This window comes from Xyrauchen texanus, chromosome 21 (assembly GCF_025860055.1).
Source record: "Xyrauchen texanus isolate HMW12.3.18 chromosome 21, RBS_HiC_50CHRs, whole genome shotgun sequence".
Taxonomy (NCBI): domain Eukaryota; kingdom Metazoa; phylum Chordata; class Actinopteri; order Cypriniformes; family Catostomidae; genus Xyrauchen; species Xyrauchen texanus.
The window spans coordinates 30,612,999-30,639,244 of NC_068296.1; the positions used below are offsets into that span (position 1 = coordinate 30,612,999).

Below are 26,246 nucleotides of genomic sequence, written 5' to 3' on the forward strand. Positions count from 1 at the left end.
ATGTGTGTTGTGAGACTGAAGCGCTCTCACTTTCCTCTTTCTCAAATACACTTCCTCATTGAGCCACAAGGTGTCACCAAGTAACACTTTATTTTAAGTATAACAATAGAATACAAAGAATGACCTATAATGTATATTCAAGTTACAAATTCAGTGTCAATAGTAAATATTTTGCATAGGCGACTACACCTTTGTCTGTTGAAACAACATTAGTATACTCATAATGCTCATGTTACACATTTACTGCACATTATACAAGTTTTAAACTAAAAATATACACAATCTTACATTTTTATGACATTTTTGTCCACCTAAATCCAGTTTCCAGTTGGATACACTATTAATGGCAACTTGCAAACTACATTACTCAAGTCAGACATTATAAAATTCTAGGATCAACTCAGTGAATAGTGCATTATTGAGAACAATAGAGTAACAAAATACTAACTGGGCTCAATCTCAACGTAATCACGTATAAAGGAATAATCTGGACTTTTTTCAGAACAACCTTAATTAACATTCCATTTGAAATAGGAGGAATCAAGTGATGTATATATATATTCCATTGTGAAGACTAAAGACTGCTCTTAACCATGAACTATGAGGTCAAATATTTTGCACATGACAAGTTGGTAGACAGGTGGTAACAAACCGAAAACATGTAGAGAACACAGTCTTGTGCTATTACGTGGAACTTTCTTAAGTACATCCCCATAAAAACAGTTTTTAACCGAATAACTCCAGCTATAGGTTTTGTTTTACAAAACTATAATCTCAATGTCATGAACTTGACACCATAAAATCAACTCTGTGGGTAAGTTCGCATCAGGATGTCCATAACATGCTCAATCTCATGGATTTCCCATGTGGCCTGACCAGTAGAGATTGAAGATGATGAGGAAGAGGACGCTGATGATGAGGAGGATTTGGACAGAGATGGCAGATACCGGACCAGCTCATCGGTTGTAACAGAAAAACCTTGTACTCCGAGAAGATTCACTTCTGGTTCAAACACAGACGTTTCAAAGTCCAGGAGGAATTTATCTAAAGCCAAATCCTGAGGACATCCAGGATACATCACCTCAGTTTTGCTGGATGATCCTATGTCCGATGTTCTCAAACTCGATAGTGGATACTGCGTGAACCTTCCATCTCCCGTGACATTCTCTATTGACCCAAGAGGAGCACGCTGAGATACACAAGGCCCTTGACCGCCATCTACGACTGCATCTAGATCATTGAGAATTGCAGAGATGGCTGAAGATAAAGAGAAATCCTCATCTGAAGAATACAACATGAAATCATCCACCATATTTTCAGCACTCAAGGAGTACAGAGGTGCATTATGCCCAATTGGAGGGGACCCTAGGGAAAGAGAGGGCTCCGGCAACAACCCTGTGTGAGTCTGTGATTTTGTGGGAACCTTTACATCAGACAGTGAGTCTACCTGCGCTCTGACTTCAGACTGAACTTGCCGCAGTGTGTTGTTGATAAGAACGGAGCGCAATAAGCTGGGCTCCACAAGAGCCTGATCACGGTGGAACTTATCCATGGAGATATCCAACACAGACTGCAGCTGACTTTCCCATGCAGAATCTCCACCATCGTCCTCCCTGTGGAACTTACGCTTCTGTCCCTTGGCCACCATTTTACTCTGCAAAACAACAGTCAGAAGTTGAAGTTTACTGACTAAGCAAAATTGCTCTTCTAAATATTTAGTTTTGGTGAACTGCTCCGAACATTAAACACAATGCATTAAGCTATACACTCACCTAAAGGATTATTAGGAACACCTGTTCAATTTCTCATTAATGCAATTATCTAATCAACCAATCACATGGCAGTTGCTTCAATGCATTTAGGGGTGTGGTCCTGGTCAAGACAATCTCCTGAACTCCAAACTGAATGTCAGAATGGGAAAGAAAGGTGATTTAAGCAATTTTGAGCGTGGCATGGTTGTTGGTGCCAGACGGGCCGGTCTGAGTATTTCACAATCTGCTCAGTTACTGGGATTTTCACGCACAACCATTTCTAGGGTTTACAAAGAATGGTGTGAAAAGGGAAAAACATCCAGTATGCGGCAGTCCTGTGGGCGAAAATGCCTTGTTGATGCTAGAGGTCAGAGGAGAATGGGCCGACTGATTCAAGCTGATAGAAGAGCAACTTTGCCTGAAATAACCACTCATTACAACTGAGGTATGCAGCAAAGCATTTGTGAAGCCACAACACGCACAACCTTGAGGCGGATGGGCTACAACAGCAGAAGACCCCACCGGGTACCACTCATCTCCACTACAAATAGGAAAAAGAGGCTACAATTTGCAAGAGCTCACCAAAATTGGACAGTTTAAGACCGGAAAAATGTTGCCTGGTCTGATGAGTCTTGATTTCTGTTGAGACATTCAGATGGTAGAGTCAGAATTTGGCGTAAACAGAATGAGAACATGGATCCATCATGCCTTGTTACCACTGTGCAGGCTGGTGGTGGTGGTGTAATGGTGTGGGGGATGTTTTCTTGGCACACTTTAGGCCCCTTAGTGCCAATTGGGCATCGTTTAAATGCCACGGCCTACCTGAGCATTGTTTCTGACCATGTCCATCCCTTTATGGTCACCATGTACCCATCCTCTGATGGCTACTTCCAGCAGGATAATGCACCATGTCACAAAGCTCGAATCATTTCAAATTGGTTTCTTGAACATGACAATGAGTTCACTGTACTAAAATGGACCCACAGTCACCAGATCTCAACCCAATAGAGCATCTTTGGGATGTGGTGGAACGGGAGCTTCGTGCCCTGGATGTGCATCCCACAAATCTCCATCAACTGCAAGATGCTATTCTATCAATATGGGCCAACATTTCTAAAGAATGCTTTCAGCACCTTGTTGCATCAATGCCACGTAGAATTAAGGCAGTTCTGAAGGCGAAAGGGGGTCAAACACAGTATTAGTATGGTGTTCCTAATAATCCTTTAGGTGAGTGTACAATATAACACAAAACTCTCCATAAAATACAGTACAACACAAATTAGACATTATACACACAATATACAAAATCTGAGGTACAAAATACACTCTAATGTAACTCTGGAAATGATGAGGACATAATTTGTTTTGCAAGCTAAAGTATGGATGTGTAATGAAGTTCAGGACAGACATGAAGTGAGAGCAACAACATTTAATTTAGTATTATATCAGGTTCAATACAACTTAAAGGGATAGTTCATCCAAAAATTGAAATTCTCTCATCATTTACTCACCCTCATGCCATCCCAGATATGACATTTTTCTTCTGCTAAACACAAATATTTTTAGAATATTTCAGCTCTGTAGGTCCAAACAATGCAAATGAATGGCTACTTTGAAGCATCTAAAAGCATATAAAGGCAGTATAAAAGTAATCCATAAGACTCCAGTGGTTTAATCCATGTCTTCTGCAGCAACCCAGATGGTTTTGGGTGAGAACAGACCAAAATATAATTCCATAATACAATTCAAGCTTGATTACACCTCCTAGTGCTTGATGCTTGCATTTGGCATAATTTTTATATCACCAGATCTTGAATTTGAAAAAGCCTCCAAATTCGTGATCTTGAAAAAATGAGTGTGATTTGATGCTATTGAAAAATGTTGCTGTTCATTTTAAATATCTGAAAATATTTTGTGTGAATTCATCTCAAAGATATTTATATATAAACACACAACAGTTACTTCCGGTCCTCGAATCTGATTGGACGAGAGACGTTCCATGACGCTTCACTGTGTGTGTCACTGCTTGTGTTCGCAACGTTCTAAACTAAAGTGTAAGAGCAGTGCAGATGTTTTAAGAGCTACTGTATGTGTGTCTATTTACATTTATTATTGTAACATTACATATTTTACCCAGCAGGTGGATGCAAAAGACTATTTTTGTGTGTAAAATTAGCCAGTTGGTAGTGTGAAGTGAGTCCGCATCAGTCAGTGTTTATATTCAATAGCACATCCATGATCGCTCGAAATACTACTACACTACTAAATCTCGGAAATAGCCTTAAACGGCTTTATACTTTATTTATTTGTTAATTTTTAGTGCCATGTCAGCAACAAGGCTATCCACACGGCAAGAACAGTTTAAGTATCAAAAACATAAAAATGAAATAAGGAATTTTAGTTTTATGTTAGACCGATATCTTTAGGTGATACATTTTTTTAAATATCTGATAAGCTTGTTTTGGAGTAAAACCTTTGTCTAATAGTATTAAAATCAGCACATTCCAATAAAATGTGCTTAATAGTCAGTATAGTCTGACAGGAAAGACAAGACGGAGGTTCTACACCTTTTAATAAAAATCCATGTGTCAGTCTAGAATGACCTATTCGACACCTAATATATACAATTTGATCATGTCTATTTTCAAAGTTAGGGAAAAGATTATTGGTTTTTAAGGGGACTTCTTTCATAAAGATTATTGTTTTTACATTCATCCCATTCTATCTGCCACCTGTTAGAGATATGATTTTAGTAATGGTTTTAGGTCCGAGGGTGGAAAACAACACTGTGATTTCTAGAGAAAGGGCTTCTTTAGCTGCGATGTCTGCCTTCTCATTGCCTGACAGTCCAAAATGACCTGGGAACCAGCAGGAAAAGATACTGAATTTTTCTTCCTGTAAGTTGTCTCCTTTAGTTAAAATACCCAAAATAATGGGGTGATCAGTCTTGAAAGATTCCAGAGCTTGAAGGCAAGATTTTGAGTCTGTGAAAATTAAAATATTTCACCCTTGAATTTGAATGTAGGACTTTCTTGCTGAGCCATAAACAAAGCATGCATAGTCTAGCCGGGATCTGACTAGAACTCTGTAAATTCAAAAAGTACAGTGAATTCAGCAGCCCATTTTGATTTTGCCAGCACTTTTTTAATATTCAATGTCTTGAAACACTTTTTCCTCAGGTTTCTCATGTGTGGAACAAAGGTGAGGTTGTTATCGAACACAAGTCCTAAAAATGTAAGTTCTTTAACGACTTTGATGGGTTCTCCTTCAAAAAAAAAAAAAAAAACTCAGTCAGGATGTAAAGACCGCAAAAGTGCATACAAACAGTCTTCATTTTAGGAAATTTAAATCCATTTATGATTGACCATTCATTTATTTATTGATGTATAAAAGTCGTTAGATTACATTCATATAGTATCTTCAACATATAAACTGCAAAAATTCTGATCCAACATTCGTCTTTTTGGGGTTTGTTTGTTAGCCACGTAAGTATTATTTGGTTTCATCATCTCTGCTCCCCACCCACTTCGGAGCCCAACAGGGGGATGCACAGACCCGCGGATCTCCTGCTGATACGCACCAGAGATACAGAGATGACATACTCAAGCAAGAAGAACTGAAAGTTCAACTTACTTGATTGACCCTAAGCCATCGCCTACAGGATGAGTAAGATATGGTTGATTGAATTGCCTAAGACTATCCAGGGCACGTCATGACTAGCCGCTTGATTGGATTGGTACCTTCCAACCTCCTGTCTATATGAAGTTAGAGGACAAAGCACTGTGATGGGCCTGGGAAAGCCACAGCTGACTGTACTTTGGGTAGAAACAAAAAGAGCCCTTGCGCTCCCTCATCTCCCCCACACATACACACGCTCACAAACACACACGCACACTGAGACTCTAGTTGCGACCAACAAATTGAGCTGTACCCCCGCGACTTGATCGAAACAACAATTTCTTAACTTTTAATGTCTCAATGCTTTTCGCCCAAATCAACCTCACATAGCTGTAGTAGAAAGCAACACACTCGTTGAAGGATCGCGTGTTAGATATGCCTGTGGCGTTGGCGGAGCACGTGCGAGAGCTGCCTGTGGTGTTGACGGATCTAGATGAGAGCTGTGTTTTGCGTTGACAAGGCGCGTGTGAGAGCCGCCTGTGGCGTTGACCGGGCGCGTGTGAGAGCCGCCTGTGGCGTTGACCGGGCGCGTGTGAGAGCCGCCTGTGGCGTTGACCGGGCGCGTGTGAGAGCCGCCTGTGGCGTTGACCGGGCGCGTGTGAGAGCCGCCTGTGGCGTTGACAGGGCGCGTGTGAGAGCCGCCTGTGGCGTTGACAGGGCGCGTGTGAGAGCCGCCTGTGGCGTTGACAGGGCGCGTGTGAGAGCCGCCTGTGGCGTTGGCGGATCTAGGTGAGAGCCGCCTGTGGCGTTGGCGGATCTAGGTGAGAGCCGCCTGTGGCGTTGGCGGAGCGCGTGTGAAAGCCGCCTGTGGCGTTGACAGGGCGCGTGTGAGAGCCGCCTGTGGCGTTGACAGGGCGCGTGTGACAGCCGCCTGTGGCGTTGGCGGATCTAGGTGAGAGCCGCCTGTGGCGTTGGCGGAGCGCGTGTGAGAGCCGCCTGTGGCGTTGGCGGAGCGCGTGTGAGAGCCGCCTGTGGCGTTGGCGGAGCGCGTGTGAGAGCTGTGTTTTGCGTTGACGGAGCGCATGTGAGAGCTGCCTGTGGCGTTGGCGGATCTAGGTGAGAGCTGTGTTTTGCGTTGATGGAGCGCATGTGAGAGCTGCCTGTGGCGTTGGCGGAGCGTGTGTGAGAGCTGCCTGTGGCGTTGGCAGATCTAGGTGAGAGCTGTGTTTTGCGTTGAAGGAGCGTGTGTGAGAGCTGCCTGTGGCGTTGGCGGAGCAGCATGTGAGAGCTGCCTGTGGCGTTGGCGGATCTAGGTGAGAGCTGTGTTTTGCATTGACGGAGCGCGTGTGAGAGCTGCCTGTGGCGTTGACGGAGCGCGTGTGAGAGCAGCCTGTGGCGTTGACTGGGCGCGTGTGAGCGCCGCCTGTGGCGTTGACTGGGCGCGTGTGAGCGCCGCCTGTGGCGTTGACTGGGCGCGTGTGAGCGCCGCCTGTGGCGTTGACTGGGCGCGTGTGAGCGCTGCCTGTGGCGTTGACGGATGCCGTGTGAGAGCCGCCTGTGGCGTTGACGGATGCCATGTGAGAGCCGCCTGTGGCGTTGAAGGGGCGCATGTGAGAGTTGTTGCTGTTTTTCTCTCCTCTCTCTCACACTCGATTCAATATAATTTCGATAAAAGTACTTTATTGGCATCATTGTGTTTACATACAATATTACCAAAGCATTAATTCACAAAACATTTAATATATTTATAATCCCACAAATCACAAACAGACAACAACTGTAATTCTGATATAATCCATCTTTTGTAATTAAAAATGAATAGACTGACACAGACACCCTGGACACATTCTCGCTGGATGGTATGATTTTATTGTAAATAAGTTAGGCTTTGCTGTCTCCCCGATACTTTATTACCACACTATGCAGCAGCCTAAGTTTAAATCTGTAAGTTTAAGTTAGTGTTTTTATGATAGTTTCTCTCCTGTGTGGCAGGGGATGAAACGAAACACAGTGTCTTTTGAACCGCAAGAGTAGGCCTATAACATATGACATACATGACCAGTAGAATCACGTATTAGTACAAATAACAACAGAACACTCCACAGAAAAACAATACAGACAATACAAACAATTTACAATTTGCAGTGAGCTAGAACTATGCTAAGGAGTAAACTACATCTCTTTTTACTGTTGTGGATCAAGCTTTCGTGTGCAAAAGACAGGATTGTAGTGGCAACAGAATATGCATATTAATGTTTTAATTATCCTAGTGTATGGAAACAGTGCATGTGTGTATACGGTGGCGGATCGCAAGAGAGAAGCAAATAATGGTGACGGTGCGAGTTGGAGCTGTCTGTGATGCTGAAGGATCAAGAGGGAGGCGCAGGTAATGGATCACAAGGAAGACACATAAAACAGTGGCTGGTCAAGTGAGAGCAGCCGAGGGTGGAGGCAGGTCGAGTGAGAGCTGCCGAGGGTGGAGGCAGGTCGAGTGAGAGCAGCCGAGGGTGGAGGCAGGTCGAGTGAGAGCTGCCGAGGGTGGAGGCAGGTCGAGTGAGAGCTGCCGAGGGTGGAGGCAGGTCGAGTGAGAGCTGCCGTTGGCGGTGGCAGGTCGAGTGAGAGCTGCCGTTGGCGGTGGCAGGTCGAGTGAGAGCTGCCGTTGGCGGTGGCAGGTCGAGTGAGAGCTGCCGTTGGCGGTGGCAGGTCGAGTGAGAGCTGCTGTTGGCGGTGGCAGGTCGATTGAGAGCTGCCGATGGCGGTGGCAGGTCGAGTGAGAGCTGCCGATGGCGGTGGCAGGTCGAGAGAGAGCTACCGTTGCCGGTTGAGAGCTACTGTTGGCGGTGGCAGGTCGCGTGAGAGCTGCTGATGGTGATGGCAGGTTGTGTGAGAGCTGTCTGCGGTGGTGGCAGGTCTGCCACAGAAAGATTTTAACCCCTCTCTAAAATTATTCCTTTGCATGCGTACATGCCCAGATTACACGATCCCCAGTTGATAAAATCTCAGCAGTACATCACCGTAAACAACTCTCATTCAGAAGTTTCAAATGTTTACGTGTTGTTTTAAGGTCTGATTAATTACAAAACGTTGGTGATGATCCCATCTGTATGAATGTAAGAGCTGCTTTTAACTCATGAAGAATACACAAAAAGCAAAAAAGGCATTGTATTTATGACTAATGTTTACACTGTAGTCTAGCAGTGTGAATAAGTCTGTGCTTCATAATCTTACAGTATGTGCTGTTTATTGACCAACATTAGTATATACACATAAAACATATACTGTAAATTGACATTATAGTGCTTTTTTGTTTTGTTTATTATGTGTTACAATCATGACATGTTCTGGGTGTTATGAACTCAACTTTTTCCTATGTGCATTTTCAGTTTAACTGCATGCGACTCCACTGTGTTATTTACTAATATATATATATATATATATATGACATGTCTAAATAAAGCAGAAACATACAAGTGTTATATCTCTGTTCTCTCCCTTCAATGCTGCTTGACATGGGCAAAATGAAGCCATGTTACTTGAAAGAAAAAGAAAATGTTTCACTTTTTCAAATTTTATAAATAGAAACAAAAATGATGCTGGCTTTTGTCGCATCCCACAGCGAAGCACTCTATCTGAAAGTAAATGGAATTTTGTTCACAAAGGCAGCACGGTCATACAGTGATGTCACATGAAACAATATGCTCATACATTACCATGAATAATATTTTTGGTATATGTACAAATTGAGTGTCTAATAAAGGAAATGAATATGATTGATAATAGCTACAGGAAATTACAAACAATACTTTATAGGCCTCTGTATTATAATTTTTTGTAATTGTTCATATTTTAAAGAAAATGTGAGGAACAAAAGACTGAAATTTCAGGTTAAATAACTCGTGTAATTATCACTTTTCTATTTTGATCTTTCATGCATGCATTACATGCAAGACAAAAGAAACTATAACAGAATACTGCTGTCTGATTTTAGTAAGCTGTACAAGGCAAATGCAAATTTTTAAGAATACTTCTCTTAAGTATATAGATGGAGCCCAGATTTGTATTATCATCAAGGTAACGTGGTCTGCATGAAAGTAAACATAATAAATAAGACACTGACAAATCATCAGTAGTCTACACACGTAATACATATAAGGTTAGACTAGGGTTGCAGCGGTTTACCGGTTTCACGGTATACCACGGTTTGAAAATTGACGGTTATCATACCATGTACATTTGCTTATCTACAGTATTGAGAAAAAAAAATGCAACCGGACGGAGAATCCGTGTGGTTTCCGTGTGTGTGAGTTAAAGCAGTGTTTCTCAACTGGTCTATTCGGAGTGGGTTGTGGACAGCAAGGAAAGAACAATGCCATGGTTCTCCCATTGAAGATATTTCGGCGGCCGCCCAATTGATCGACTATTTAGGACTGCCGAGGCAGATTTAATGATAATCTCGCAAACAGCTAAAGCAGACATCAACAACATACAGCCCGCAGTCTGGATCAGGCCCTCCACATGATTTAATGTGGCCCGCGGCTCATTTATCGTAAAAACGTTTTTTTTTTCATTGGATATTCCAGTGTATAACATGATCAGGGTAGCCAGATAAGAGCGGCAACACCCCCAGTTTGAGATTTATACTTGTGCAAATTGGAAATATTCCGCCAAATGTTATACTTATTTTGTGCAATCTGGCAAAAATACACGTCTCGCTTTCCCCTTTGAACAAATTTAGCGATCTGTAGTGCAATATTCTGCTCAAGGAAAATTGTTATAGGGCTACACTGTGTCCATTCTTGAGGCTTCTTGAGGCTGCTTGTGATGATTGGTGCTACTAATTTTGCAGGTAAACCTTCTCAATGATTAAATTAAATATAAAAGTAGATCTCGGCATTATTGACATGCGAGCAAAAGCAAGCCAGAGGCAAATATGTATATGTATTTATTATTTGTACAATTTAGAAATGTTGTCCCTTCGCAGCTGTATGTTAATTGAACTCTTGCAGTAATAATTTATCTTAGTCATGCAGTCTGTGTTATTCAGTTGTGTGATGAGAGTCAAACGTATCAACAATATCAACAACAAAAATAATGACACTTGATGCATGTCCTTGTACTGGAAAACCATGAACAAAACTATACAACATGAAAGGAAATGCAATCCAGGATACTTTAAATACAGGTTATGTTTAATCTATGGCAGGTCGCCAATTGATTTCCAATGTAAAATCTGTCCTGAAGCAAAACCAGTTGAGAAGCACTGAGCTAAAGGTACAGTCAAGAGCAGTCTACAGTATATGTTACTTATTAATAATCATTGGACATTACTTTTAAAGCTCACACAGCTGATGTTATTTGTCATTTAGTAGTTAATTTAACATGTAAACTAATAAGCTTTAGTTATATAACATGTTATATTTACATTTTTATTACTGTATGTTTATAATTCGATTTATTATTATAATTCTGTTAGCTTTCTTATTTTTTCGATTTATATTATTTTCAAAAGGGATACTTTTTTACACATACTTCAATGAAATAAATGGTTTAAATTATAATAGTGTGTTTGCTCAAAAATAAATTAATAAATAACCCTTCTGTTATCACTGATAATACAAATTGTGTAATACCGTATACCGTGATATTTTCTGAGACTGTTATAATACCGTTAAAATCTCATACTGTTGCAACCCTAGGTTAGACATTAAGCACTGTCATGTGTTTGTCAGTGGTCATTCACTTGTCCAAGCAAAAAATGTACTTGTCCGGAGAGAAAAACAAAAGAAAGGACATAAGAAAGAAAAAAAGAGAAGCCTCCATCTTCATCATTCACAGCTAAGAACCATTAAGAACTCAGTGCAGAAAGATCATCATCTTTTTCAAGATCATGAATTCGGAGGCTTTTTCAAATTCAAGATCTGGTGATATAACTCTGACGCCATACATGCACAGTGTGCTTGCTGGCACTATAGGAAGTGTAATCGAGCTTGAAATCATGATAGTGCTTCGAGACTGCAATGATTAGATGTACAATGAAAAACAATGAGTTACAATCTGGTCTGTTCTCACACAAAATAGATTAGATTGCTTAACCCCATCTACACTACGTATGTCCGTTCTTGTGCTACACAATGCGCAGCAGTGGCTTGAGGTGGTCAACACTGAACGCATCGACGCGAAAGTTGCAAACCGTCTATTTGTGTTGTTGGCAATAGGAGCGCCAACGTGTGCAGCGCAAAATGGAATGGGACACCCGTTTTACAACGGATGCTTCCAGTGTAGACAGCATCATTGATTATAATGGGTTGTATTGGTTTTGACCCGAGGCGCCGGTCGTGTCCGGTGTAGACAGGGTGTAAAAAGTTAGAGATTAACCCACTGGAGTTTTATGGATTACTTTTAAACTGCATCAAACTTTTTGTCACCATTCACTTGCATTGTGTGGACCTACAGAGCTGACATATTCTTCTAAAAATCTTTGTTTGTGCTCAGCAGACGCAAGTCATAAACATCTGGGATGACCTGAGGGCAAGTAAATGATTAGAGAACTTTCATTTTTGGGTGATCTCTCTTTAAGTCAAATTCACAGCATTTCTAGCATAACTTTTTTCGGCACACTTTTTATGACAAAAATACTCTACGGCGCACCACCATCTTACATAGGCTAACCATCGTCAATATTTTTCCTTTTCAAGAACTTGTCCAGGTTTTCTGTCTGCTCTGTCAATTTTATTAACTGATTAGTTCAGTGACCCCTTCTGGAAATGTCACTAGGTGGCGACAAATGAGGGTCTTATGTGCTAAGATTGAGTCAGTGTATCATTGAGTCATTCATGACCGAAATCTACTAAGAGACTTTATAGTGTTTAAAAGAACAAAGCTGATCTATAGTCTTCCTTCAGTCTGAGCATTATTTTTCATCCAAAAAGACAACAATAATAGTGAGTTTCAATAACGTCCTTACCTTCTTTATTAAAACTTGCATGGCTACAAATCTACTGACTTCAGTATAAGAATTATAAACACAAAGCAGATCTACGGTATCATTTTCCAACAGTATCGTATTTAAACTGCTGAGCATGACTTATCAGAAAAGACCACAATAATAGACAAATAATAATCATTTTGAGTTTCAATAATGTTCTTTCGTCATTGTAAAGTGCATTGTAAAGAGTTGAGTCGAGGCATCAACGCTCTGTTCAACACCAGCGTCAAGCGCCGCATTGCCCTCCACATGACAAGAGTTACAGAAAGCATCACAGAGAGACGATTTTATGAGTTTGCAATGTAAAAATGTGGGATGTGTGCACAATAAACATTGAAAACATGTATTTGGACGAGTGAAAAAAAGCTTGCAGTTGCTTGCAGATAGCATTCAGAAGTTTCAAATATTTCATACAATGTCATAATCGGACAAGACAATCAGCTTGTAAACTGAGGCACAAGTTAACATGGCTACACTGCTGGATTACATGCACCATTTCACACCAAACACACACTCAATACTAGGTTTGGGTAAATTACTCTAAAAAGTAATTAATTACAAACTAATAATTACATCTTCTACAGTGTAATTAGATTAGATTACTGTACTTATTACTCTGTCTGAAAAGTAACTGCATTACTTATTACATTCTAAAACCCTAAACAACCTCAACCAGATGAGAAATAAAAGGATATGCATGAAATTATTATTTAAATTCTTTCAAATAAATCATATAAAATCAAATAAATTATTCTTGAACTGGCCAAAGAACTTAAGGGTGCTGCAATAAATTAGAAATCATATATTTTAACATTAGATGTTACATTTCTAATTTAAATTCACTATTGTTTTATATGGAATTGTTCTTAAGTCTGTACAGTATTTAACACAATTACATCAGAAGTAACTAATTAAATTACTGAAAAATGTAAGAGTAATCCCTTAATTTACAGTAATTAATTAGCAATGCATTACACCCAACACTGGTTATATTTTTATCTTGCGTGCTTCTGCCGTTTGATCTAATAATACACTTATTTTAATCTGTACAATGATGCCAACATCATGTGGTACGTTTACATTTAATGGAGAGCAAATATTGAGTCAGAAGCATGATTCTCAGAATCGACGAATCTGCGGCCGGTCGTTCACATCTGATGAAAACGGGAGGAGGAAACCAGAAAACCAGTTGAACCGTAACACTGGTGAACCCTACAACTGATTTTATTAAACAAAAATGTATGTAAGACAGACAGAGATTCTCAAACTAAAATCATGATAACACGTAATTTTTCGTCTTGTAGCTATACTGTATTTTAACATGGTGAATTTTAATGATTATGGACTGGATCCATTCACTTCAATTAAAAGCCTTTCTGTAGCCAATTATCTTTTTTGTAAACAAACGAAGAGGAACTAGTCGAAAATATTTTTTGTGGTAATCAACATTATTCTATAAATACCGTCGATTGATTTTAATTTGCTTTGAAACCGGAACATTCCTTTCACAAAATTACCTGCATTGGGAAAACTTATTGGAAATCCTGAAGTATTGCTTTTTTAATCGGAAATAATTAAAACATTATATATAACAATAACTGTTTAGTGACAAACAATAAATAAAGAATGAGTCACATTATGAATCAACATATACACTTATTAAATGTGTTCCGACTACGTAAACTGCGCTAAACTTTGCGTTAGCTTAGCATGTTAACTATCTAGGCAGTTTAACATTTTACCATCTGGATAACATTTTTACTCACCTGTCAAGTTTGGAAGCTAACTTCTGAAATCGGCGTTGTTTCCGTAGATGTAGAGCTTCATTTGAACACTATAAATGTTACCGTTGCTGAAGCTTCGGTGTCCAAATTCGTTTGCTGGAATTTGTCGTCCCGCCATTGATTCAGTCAGTTTCACGTCACGAACTACGCTCTGCAGCGGAATTATGGGTATTGTAGTGGTGAAAGTACCTACTAGTCTTACAACTGTGGTAGGACGTTTTTTTGCCACATTATATCACACTTATCTAAACGAAAGCAAAACAATCTTTAGACTATTAATAATGCTTTTATTTAAACTCATAAAACATATTACATTAAAATTCCTTGGCCAATAACAAAGATTTACATTCAATGTTTCTTAAGGCAAAACAAAAAAAAAAAGCTAGCAGTTATCTTCTGCTCTTTTAAAGAAAATTCTGTAACTGCTATGGTTATTTTGATTGAACAAATACAAATTATGTGCCTATGTAAAAGACCAGATTTTTGAAAAAATAATAACTATGATTAACTATAGGTACGTTTATAGTTAATCAGTATAGGTCAGCATATGGGTATATGTAAAAAAATAAAAATACAAAAATAAACTAAGGCTTTGGTAGATTAGCTATATTCTCCACAAACTCCAACTGTCTTTCCATCCCATTCAGAAGTGGAGAGGCACTTGACAAAAAAATAGCCCAGGTCAAATTTGGAGATAACTCTTCCTTTTAACATGTTCTCAGTCGCAATATATTTTTCTGTCAGAGGCTTGTCACCTGGAAAGACAACGTCGCAGGCATGAGCACACAGACAACAGCAAAGATCAGCATGTTTTTCTATTCAAAATGCATAACAATAGAGAAATATTTTCTTAAATATATTTCTTAATAAACTGTTATTAAGGTCCTAGTGGCAAAAAAAAAAAATCTATGTAAACTAAAGATAATTTAAGTAAATAGCTATTTTAGGGATACAGGCCACATGTATACATTTAGTGCTCATTACCAGCAATGTGTGGAGGCATTACAGCTATATAGTCCAGTCCTGATTCCTTCAGGACATTGTACATTCTGTCATGATCTTCCGTGACCGGCACGAGGCGAGGAGGAACTTTGGCACGATCCCACAGCAGGAACGCTGCAAAAGAGAATGAAAGATGTGGCAAATTATTCATGATAGACAGTTACTACATAACTGTATACTATAAATCGGTATTCACACTTATGGAGTATAAATAGATGTGAATGGCTGAAACACCAAGGCATTAATACCTGACATGCAAGCAACAACTTTACGGATTCCACGGGCTTTCATGACCTCCAGAATGTTCCGTGTTCCCTCAGACATCATCGTTGTGGGACCAGTGTCAACAAAAATAAAATTAAAAACAGGTAAGAGGCCCTATATTCACGTTTTTGCAGTTGACCAGGTAAACAGCAATTGAAAAATAATATTCTGTTAAAATATTTGAAGTCAACATGAAATCAAATTTGACCCTATTTATTTGTATTACAATCCTGTCTTAATGAGAAAAATCAATTGATGCATAATGTTCCAAAAAAAAATAATAATAATTGTCTTTCCCAACTTTCATCAAAATGTAATAACTAGCTCTGCCTCTGAAATTACTTTCCTTTAGGGCTGATGCCAAATTTCAAATGTTTAGTTGATATATTAGAGTGCAATGTATTCATATTGTAAATTTTTTTAAATGGGTTATGACATGAAGAATCACATTTTTCTTGATTATTTGATATACAAGAGGTCATTGTACTAACATACTGTACGTTTCAGAACTCAAAACTTCCTCGTCACTGCAAAAACAGCATTTGTTGAAACCACGCTGCCAAAATGACTCATTCTCTACTTTCTCCACATTGTAATATCAGACTGTGGTGGACATTTCCATCTGACCACCTCCACTACAACACATCAATGCCGAATTTACCTTTACTCACTTCCGTAGCCTGTCCAGTAGTGGTGACCAAGTAGAGAGAGCATATGAGTCAAGAGCAGAGCCAATCATAAGAGCCGATACTTCACAAGTCATTACATTCTGAAATCTGTCAGACCTCAACTCATAACTTAAAGCAACTCTGTGTTGTATTCTCAACATTGCTGCAAGAGGTGCTACAGCAAGATTAGTGTGAACTGTCTGCTTCTTTTCAACTGAACTACTGTTATAGCGGAGCAACAGTTTGAAGAGAATATTACAGAACAATTAAGTTAAAGTCACTATATTTATAGCCACTTACTTGAATAATAACACATCCAGTTTAATGGCACAGACATTTAAAGGTAACTCTATCGCCCCCTTGAGTACTGAGGTTTGTTCCCACCAAGGTAAAGCAAAAACATACGTTAAGCATGTTCATCCGGACTGCGTGTTGGTTCAAGATGTGTTCACGTACTTGCGAAATGTATGTTTAGGCCTTAACAGTGGCCGTTTACTGTCAAGTCTAAAAGGAGAAGCAGCACCAAAACAGAGCGTTTCTGCCAGAGGGTCAGAATGAGGGTAGAAAATGATCTTGTTTTAAAAATATGTCTCTTTTTTTGTGCAAAACAGTTTACTAATATTGTAAGTGAACCATAAGGAACATTTTTAAATAATTAAAAAAGGCATGTCATGACCCCTTTTAGGCTACTCTTTACTAGGTGAATTGTCTTTGAATTAGCTTTCAGTATAAATCTACCCACTGAGATCATTCCTTGTCCCCAAAATAATGATGACTGCATCCTGACCCTCCAGGGTCTTCTTAACATCATCTTTGTTCAGAACATCTCCCACCACGACTCTGGAGGCTTTGTGGTCTGGAGGAAGCTTTGCAGGGTCTCTCACCAGCACAGTCGTACTGTAACCTGGAAAAGTAACAAGCTAAGACCTGAGATGATGCTGGTAAAACAACAGAAGTCGTTGAGCATTTTCTTCCATTGCTATCATACGGGGTCTTGAAATGGAAGATTGTATTGATAAGTTGACACGGGAAAAACGTACAATTTAGGTAAAAATAATGTGTGGAGCCAAACTGATCAACACCGCCCTCTCTGCTGCGTCATGATAAAAGACAGATAAGAAGGTTTATGCTTATCTTTACAAATGCATCATGACTTGTTATGACTCAGCGGAATAGTGCTTTTGCAAATGTCTCGTGATCTGAATGCATTATGAAGGAAATAAGTGAAAAACAATTTAAACACTTATTAAAAGTCGTCAAAGTAAAAATGTAACAACATTTCGTATTAACCCATAGAAAGTGCAAGTTAACATTAATCTACAGCAACTCATAAACCGTGTTATGCTCGGTTTAAACGTAACACAATACCCTACAAAAGAAGTGCACTACTTCAGTCACATTAATCTTGGCAAACGTCCACATTTGCAATGAACATCGTGAAGATAGGAGAAGAAAACAATAAAAATATAACAAAAATATTCCAAAAATAATTGTGCAAGTCTACCTGCGGCCACTGCAATAGGTAAGGTCGCTGACCCCGTCATCCCCGTGCAGCCGAATATTGCCACATTTTTAATGGCATCAGACATGCTGGCTTGTCGAAGGGCTCTTGGGCAATTCCTCCTTAACATATATTTTTGGCTGGAGCTGCTGAAGTCCCACGCTCTGTAGTATGTCTAGCTATCATTCTGATCTTGAACATTTATTTCAACGCTGTCATGTGAGTAACGCCTCTTTCAGGGAAAACTTAGGGCGAGCTTTAAGTCCCGCCCCCAATTCTTTGCGTTGGTTGCTGCGGCTTTTTAAATGACTTCTCAACTGTCCAATCGTAGACTGCTTTTCAGCAGCTCCAACCAACCATAGCAAAGAGTGAACAGGTCAAGGGCGGGGTTTGTCGGAATGAAACACCGCCCATAAAATGAATCGTTATTAAAGGGGAAGCGACCTCCTATATAACGCCAAAACAGCCCCCCTAGTCTCTGTCATTATGACTTTGGACAAACTTTTGCCTACCTTTAAGAATGTCATGGACTATTTATCACTAATCATTACATTTCATGAGAAAATTACATTTTGAAAAAACCTGGGTGGGTTTTGTTCTGTTCATACTTTAACCTGAGTTAGTAATGCATATTATTTACCTTAATTGTAACCGTAATTCAAGATTAACAGCACCTGCTCCAGAGTCTAGAGCAACGCTTCATAACCCAGGGTTAAAGAGATAAAAATAAAAAATTGTCTAATCATTTTCTCACCCTCGTGCCATCCCAGATGTGTATGACTGTATTTATTCTGCTGAACACAAACAAAGATTTTAAGAAGAATATTTCAGCTCTGTTGGTCCATGCATGTGAATGGTGATCAGAAATTTGAAGCTCCAAAAAGCACATAAAGGCAGCATGAAACTAATCCACAAGACTCCAGTGGTTTAATCCATATTTCAGAAGCAATTTGATAGGTGTGTGTGAGAAATAGTTCAATATTTAATTCATCTTCAATATAAATGTCCACTTTCACTTGCACATCCTTCTTTTGTATTTGGTGATTCCCATTCTCTGTGCATTTCACCACCTGATGGGCAGGGAGGAGAATTTATATTAAAAAAGGGTTCTGTCCTATTCTGTTCTGTTATTTTTTGACCAAAATAAAAATATCCTGGTGTGCATGCATACGTGTTTGAGTTCATGTGTGTTTTGTTCTGCATTCTGTGTTAGTCTAACCCATTTATTTATTTGTGTGTGTGTGTGTGTGTGTGTGTGTGTGTGTGTGTGTGTTCTGCATTGTGGGTGTGTTATGGTCTTAGCCTTTCATTTGTGTGTGTTCTGCATTGTGGCTAGATATTTTATTTAACTAAATAAAATAAAAATTGCTCCTTGTATATGTAACCAGTTCATTTGTGTGTGTGTGTGTGTGTGTGTGTGTGTGTGTGTGTGTGTGTGTGTGTGTGTGTGTAAGTGTGCATGTTGTAAAGTCTCACCTCGTCATTGTGTGTGTGTGTGTGTGTTCTGTATTGTGGCTGATTTATACATTGTATTTGACAAATAAAAAAAAAATACTCTGTTTTTTAGTCTTTCCCATTTATTTACTATGATCAGTCAATTTTGACCACGAACAGCAAAGGTGCCCTTTTTTCTTTTTCTTTTATTTTTACAACAACTTTTTTGTGTGTTCAAATGGCAAGTGGATGAAAAGTCATTAAGGAAGGTTAAAAAGATAAATAAATAAATGTAAAAAAATCAAAGTGTGAAATGTTGCTTAACCCAGGGTTAAAAGTGGCGTAAATCTGGGGTTGAAAGTTAACCAAGTATTAAGCATAGTGTTAAAAAAAAAAAAAAAAAAAAAGCCTATAGGCATAGTTACTATGGTTTGTGCTAAAATCATAACTATGGGGGTTTATTAAAAAAATATATTTTACAAAAATTACCAAAGTTTTCTCTAAAATACATTAGTCACTAGAATAATTGTTAATATTATAGCATAGTCTCCTTTAAGCATTGTAAAAAGCTTTCGCAAAAAGTTACTACAGTATTTTGATGCAAACTGTGGTTACCAAAGTAAATATCACATGTTTATGATATTTGTTATAAAAAACTTGTAGCCTCTTAAGATTAATTTATTCTAAGTAAAAAAAAAAAAAAAACATGGTAAAGTTTCATAGGAGTGTGTACTCCTGCTTCACTTATACCGAGGCCAAATTTCAGAAAATTCCTGCAATGGCTTCGCAAACATAGAAAAACGTACTTGAACAGTAGGCCTACTGGTTAAAATTGTTTCATAAATTAAAAAAAGTAAAACATTTCTTAAAATAAAAATAGTTAGGATTAGGGGATAGAATCTATATTTTGTACAGTTTAGAAATCATCATGTCTATAGACATGTCTATAGAGCCCTCATAAGGATAGCCGCACCAACATATATGTGTGTGTGTGTGTGTGTGTGTGTGTGTGTGTGTGTGTGTGTGTGTGTGTGTGTGTGTGTGTGTGTGTGTGTGTGTGTGTGTGTGTCCTGTGGGGTTCTGTCTGTGGCTTCCCCATTATACTGCTGCTGTATTCTCCTACGCGTTATTGAGAGCGCAGGGAGAGGGAGGGCGCGCGCGCGTATCCGGTGCACGGGATATCCGAGTACACCGGCGATCTGACCGAGCAAGCAAATCTGTCCTCTGACAACACATTTAATGTCATGCGTGTGATATCATCCTCGAAGACAGCGTACTGGCCGGTGTCATCGAATTTACCGAGTGGCGTTTTGCACCATACATCCTCTTCTCATCGCATCTGAGCGCTGTATACCTAACTCAACTATGCTCGAGAACAGAGAACGCGGAACGGGTCCTCAGCGGGATTAATACACGCGAGCGAATCATTTTTACTTCATTTGGTCTGTGGCATAAACATTCATCCTTAGGAGTGGGTGTACAGGTAAGGACGCAATGAATCACTCGGGTCTGTATTGGAGGATAGTGATTCATGTACTGTATTGTTGCAATCTTCGTTGATTCCTTCGATTTGTAAAATGCAGCAGCCGGCCTGTATTGGCCACATTGCTACTGCAGTCATTTCTGGGCCGTGTCTTGGGCTGATATTTCGCTTTAGTCTTTGGTGGAGTGCTTGTTTTAAATGCCACGGGCAGGAGGCAGAATACAATTTCTCAGCAGCGCTTGTTTTATGTTTGAGAAAGGCCAAGGCAAAATGATGATGTTTTAAACGTGCATGTGAGGTTTGCTGCATATTCCAATTAAACTGCCCATTGCAACACATTGAGGAAAGTTGCTTATTTCAATAAGTGGGCAATGGAAGGTAACAGGCCTGAGGAAACACCCGAATTACATTTATTTGAACACAACATCTAAAACGTGACATGAACTTCAGATATCCCAATGGCATAACAATAAACGGCTCTGAATGTAAAACGGCGACCAAAATGTTGGTCAGTGCCGCGGTATGAGGTAATGGTACTCAAATATAACTGCCATAAACTAACACCTAATTTTAATGGAGCCAGTGGTAGGCTAATATGTCACAGAAATTAGCAGCAGTGTGTACAACATGCTGAACTGATCCACTTGCTTTTTAATTTCATTACATGTTCTGCTGCATCATAGGAATGGACTCGTTGAAACCAAGAAGCAGGACATATGTGTCATTTTAAGGTTAAAGGCTAACATTAGACTATATATGGTGGTGTCTCCATAGACCATGAATTACCTGTTATAATGTATTCTGAAATACACAACCTTACTTCAGGTCTTAATACAGGTCTTAATGCTCTTTTGGAACTAAACAGTTGTCCTTATGATTGAGTAGTGGCAAATGCATCATTTTGTGTGAGAGAGAGGTAAACATGTTGTGTTTGTGCGCAATATGCACAAATAATGCGAACCGTCAAAAACACAAGAAGAATGTGAAAGTGTAGATTTGTTTAAAAAAAAAAGGACAGGTGGCTGTGGAACAGGGCCTGACAAGGTAGAGGAGCATGTTGGAATCTCAGTACGCTGGCGTCTCAGAAGGTGGAGCTGCAGGAAGCGGAGACTCAGGGGGCGGAGCCACAGGATGCTCAGGAGACGGAGTCACAGGTGTCTCACGGAATGAAGTCGGAGAAGGCGGAGCCACAGGAGGAGGAGCGGGCAGAGCCGCTGGAGGAGGAGCAGGCTGAGCTGCAGTAGGTTCAGGGAGTTGAGTCTCAGGAGGAGGAGCTTATGGAACTGCAGCGTTGTCAGGAGACTGAGTGGGTTGAGCAGCAGTAGGAGTTCCAGGAGGAGCCACGGGAGACTCTAGGGGCAGAGCAGTGGAAGACTTGGAGGGCGGAGCCACGTAAGACTCAGAGATAGGGACTCGCAGCTGGGGACACAGAGGTCAAGGCAGCAGGAGGCCACAGAGGTCAAGGCAGCAGGAGGCCACAGAGGTCAAGGTAGCAGGAGGCCGAAGGGCAGCCCGAGGACTCTGGTAGTAAGGTCAGGACCACTGAAGCTGGGTCCACCGAAGCTGGGACCACTGATGAATGGGGCTATTTCGTCCTCCTTGAGCCTGCCGCCTCTGGTAAGAGAGAACATGGTGTCTCTGGAGAAGCTGCTCCACCTCCATTTTTAAGTCCCAACCAGAGTTTTGTTCTAAGTGCCCTCTCCGGCATCCTTTCCCATGCCGACCTGGATCCCTGACATATTTGGCAAATTTGCTAAGCTGAGTTCATGGTAGGGTCTTGCATTCTGTCACAGAGATAGTCCGGCGAGTGAAGTGTTTAGAACCCAGTTGCAGGGACTTAATTATTGAAAATAATTCAGAGCAAGAGGAACCACAAAAGAAACAAGACTAAGATAACTCAACAGGGAAAACAGGAGAGCTATATATACACAGAACTAAATGACACAAACTAGAAACACCTGTAAACAGTTATGAAGGGAAAATGAAGGCAATGCAATAACAGGGAAATCAAATTTCAAAATAGAAGTCCAGCCCTCTAGCGACTGCTACTGGCTGCTAGGGTAAGTTATACGTGACACTTTTCTCAGGCTGAAAGGGCCGTTCAAAACAAAGACATTTTACTGCCACAGAGACACAGTGTTTACAGTTTTTGAGAAAATGTACCTACAAAATGGCATACTTATAGTTGTCTCTGCATATTAAGCATGGATTGAAGAAAATTACATGACCACTGACGTCTAAAAACCACGGCACTCTTGCGCGAGACACGTAAAAAACATGTCACGATGCCAAAGACCCCTGTCTAGCACGTTTATGTAGAAAAACAATAGAAACAGCACAAATGGACCAAAAATGTGTTTGTTTTGAGCGTCCCCTAAAATAATACATTTTTAGTTATTGTCAAGTACATGTCCAATGTGTAGTACATTTCTATTGAGGAAATGTCTTAACTGCATTCATTATTATTTTGCTATTACAATTTTTGTCAATGAATTAATGGCATTGATCCCCAAGCAGATTTGCTGGAATAACTTAAACATCATGTGTATATGTTGCTTAATTTAGTAAAAAAATGTAAGAAGGTAGACAGCAAGCAGAAAGAGAGGTCCTCTGCCAGGGGACTGACAGCCTTCATGTTAATGCAGCATGGCATGGTTTCCCTCAGGTAATCCTCTTCTCTCTAAGCACTGGATCACTTTTGTATTCCCCTGAAACCTTAGAGCGTAGGAAGAAGGACCGGTGCCTGGTCTATGTCTGACCTATCTGGGTTTAAAACAATGTTGATTGTCCTTTCTAAAGGGCAATAAAATAAACTGTTCTTGTTGAGGCAGATTTTTCTGTCAGATTATCCTAGTCTACTTTATCTCTCCCTCTTTCTCTCTCACTCAGTTTCTTGAAAAGACAGAAGACCAAAAGTAATTTAGGAACATGATGGTTTGGAACCAACTTTGGTGTTTTTCCCATTAGAATAAATATCAAGACAAATGAAATCCATGCAGGTTTGTTTCATTGAGAAAAATTGTATTAGTTTAAATCCACAAGATTATTGTGGATTTTTTTATTTTGCGAAAATTACCATCTGACTGCTCATTATCCAGCATTTTACAAGACTACTCGTTGAATAAATAAATCAATGGACATGAATACGACAGAGTACGGCCAAAGGCAAATAATAATGAGAAGGACTCAAAACAGCAGTAGAACATATTGCAAAATTCTCATTGTGATGTACACACCTCCAAAGACAAAAACACTCGTCTTTACACAAGGTTTACTCAGTCAAATCTGCAGTCCATCAAGTGGAACCACAAATTTTGTTGAAACCCCAGAGGATAAATTACCTGAATCATATAGTCACGTCTTGCCTTTGGATATGCTTATCTTCTCATAAGTGTGCGTGCAGTGTGACTGTGTGTGTGATTCTTGAGACTGGTTGCGAGGAGTTGAGTTAATTCTGTATCTGTGAACGCCTGAAGTCCAATTGTTTGTCTGTGAGAAGCTCATGTCAGTTAGATCCTGCATTCAAAGTACTGTCATATCCATAGAAACAGGTGCTGGGGGAGGAATAAAGCCCAGATGGGCACAGTAAGGACAAAAGAGACACAGACATAAGGTCAAATATTAGTATTAGAGAAGTAGGAAACATTGGGTACATTGTACCATATCAGATAACATTGTAAATGTTTTCTGATATAAAGAGGTTGTGCAAAAGATACATTGCAAATTAGTTTTCTTACTATATAAAATTGTGTATGTGGTTTTCCTGTTATTGCATTAGTATGTTATCAATATAAAGACACCATGAAATAAAAATTGTGAGTTTTGTGCCATTAGGCCATGTTTGATAGTGTGGAGGCCTATGATATGCTAGTTTACTACTAAGACTTAGGGCGTGGTGATTTTTTCAATTAATACGAATGAACATTTTGATACAATTTTTTATTATTTTTATCGAGAAATCAAGGTTTTGCATAAAAATATTAGCAATTGCTGTAGTTAGAATCATTGTCAATCCACAAAATGCTAAATAAGGATCAGAAAACATACCGATCCCGATGTGCACTCTCCAAATGAACGTAACAGATTAACAACATGGAGGCTGATATTTAAGACATTTTACAGTGCGATTGTACAATGTGATTGTAGCTCAACTTTGTCCACCATTATTGGTTGCTCCTTCAGCATGACACATATCACAAAAAAACATTAATGTAGAGAGTCAACCTTTATCTCCCTTAAACACCATTATATCCCCTCCCCCTTCCCAATCCCCAACCACACCCCAACCCCCAACAAACATTCCCACGGCCAAGCTATTGTACACACGCAGATAAAAAAAATTAAAAAAAGAAAAAAAGAAATATATATATTTATATATATAATAGAATTTTTTTTTAATACATACACATATTTAAAACTTTAAGTCCCTCTCCACAGCCCCACCTGAGAGCCCTCCAAAAATACCAAGTAACTGCACTATTTCAAACAACTCCCAGTTGCCTAGCCTTCTATGCGACACCTCCTCAAGTGCCACCACCCTACCCTTCTCTGTGCTCCACTCCTGAAATGAGAGCGCACCAGCTGACTTCCATCCCCTAAGGATGACCTGTCTGCCAATCATAGCACCGGCTAGGACCCAATTTTTTATGTTCTTATCCCCTATATTAATGACCGCCCCATTGCCTGAAATACAGAGTCTGGGGCAAAATAAATTTGAGTGCCCAATTTATCACACATAAAACTTTGAACCCTCAACCAATATTCTTGGATCTTAACATCCATCCATCCATCGTCAACCGCTTATCCTGTGTACAGGGTCGCGGGGGGCTGGAGCCTATCCCAGCTAACACTGGGCGAAAGGCGGGGGACACACTGGACAGGTCGGGATCTTAACATACCACCAGAAAACATGGGTTGTATCCCCTCTTCTGATTGGCATCGCCAGCTGGTGGGTGTGTCTTTGAGACCAAGCCTATACAATCTTTTTTTTTTGGGGTGGGGATAATGTATTAATTAAAATTTCATATCAGGATTAACGTGAACAAAACTGTCTTGGTCATCTTGAAACTCTGGCTTCTTTCATGTCTCACGCTCTCTCCTTTCATACAAACACAACTCGTTCGTCTCAGTTAGTTATCGATTGTATTGAAAATTAAATCGGAGGATTTCAGTATTTGTATTGGACATTTGTTTTGTAGACTGCAACGGATTATAAAATAATTAAAGAACAGGTTAAATTTTAAAACATTCATCTCAAATCACTATTTCATGTCCCCGTAATTATTTGAAAAGCCATGTATTAGTGGTATTAATGTTGCACGTATTTGATAATTGTTACTGTCTTGTTTTCTGGTTCGTTTGTCTTGGCTCAAAGCGATGCAATTGCTAGGAACGTTTTCTTTGTGGAAGCTTGCGTTTTTTACAAGTGGGATAAGAAATTACTTCAACCCAATTAAATATTGTGTCCAACTATTTACTTTTCCTCATAATTTTCCCCAACTCATGCACTGAGCTAAATGTTAACTTACCTTGCATGCATTATAAGTGATTGATGGTTGTCACGAAGATGAACCAGATTTGACGCGTTGCCCCGTTTTGCAGCGATTTCCTCTTGCAAGAGTTACCATCTTCTAATAATTTTCCCTCAGCATTCTTATAAATTCCAAAATATGATCACACTTCTGATTTGGTCTTCTTGGAAGGTTGCAAATTCTCCCGAGCGCTGTCATTGCCTTCCGGCATGTTTTCATGCTAAA

At 39.7% G+C, this 26,246-nt stretch overlaps 2 protein-coding genes across 2 annotated transcripts; both read right to left on the reverse strand.

Annotated features, from left to right (window-relative positions):
* Nucleotides 1–14,264, reverse strand: sertad3 (SERTA domain containing 3). The gene is made up of 2 exons (XM_052152854.1): nucleotides 14,121–14,264; nucleotides 1–1,654 (listed from the first exon to the last, which is right to left on the reverse strand). Exon 2 carries the CDS (start codon nucleotides 1,646–1,648, stop codon nucleotides 803–805), a length of 846 nt encoding a protein of 281 aa, XP_052008814.1. The 5' UTR covers nucleotides 1,649–1,654; nucleotides 14,121–14,264; the 3' UTR covers nucleotides 1–802.
* A 152-nt stretch (nucleotides 14,265–14,416) lies between these two features.
* LOC127661744 (flavin reductase (NADPH)-like) lies at nucleotides 14,417–17,811 on the reverse strand. Its single transcript, XM_052152600.1, has 5 exons — nucleotides 17,577–17,811; nucleotides 16,817–16,976; nucleotides 15,389–15,480; nucleotides 15,123–15,254; nucleotides 14,417–14,893 (listed from the first exon to the last, which is right to left on the reverse strand). The coding sequence occupies exons 1-5, from the start codon at nucleotides 17,701–17,703 to the stop codon at nucleotides 14,739–14,741; spliced, it is 666 nt and encodes a 221-aa protein (XP_052008560.1). The 5' UTR covers nucleotides 17,704–17,811; the 3' UTR covers nucleotides 14,417–14,738.
* Between the last annotated feature and the right edge of the window lie 8,435 nt (nucleotides 17,812–26,246).

Bases quoted from the DNA above. Each gene is read 5' to 3' on its own strand.
- sertad3 (XM_052152854.1), bottom strand. From the start codon at position 1,648: ATGGTGGCCAAGGGACAGAAGCGTAAGTTCCACAGGGAGGACGATGGT.
- LOC127661744 (XM_052152600.1), bottom strand. From the start codon at position 17,703: ATGTTAAGGAGGAATTGCCCAAGAGCCCTTCGACAAGCCAGCATGTCT. The intron at 15,481-16,816 runs CAGTGGGTAGAT...TTTTGTTGACAC, and splicing joins TTGGGGACAAGGAATGATCT to TGGTCCCACAACGATGATGT. The intron at 15,255-15,388 runs GTATTAATGCCT...TCTCTTTTGCAG, and splicing joins AGTTGTTGCTTGCATGTCAG to CGTTCCTGCTGTGGGATCGT.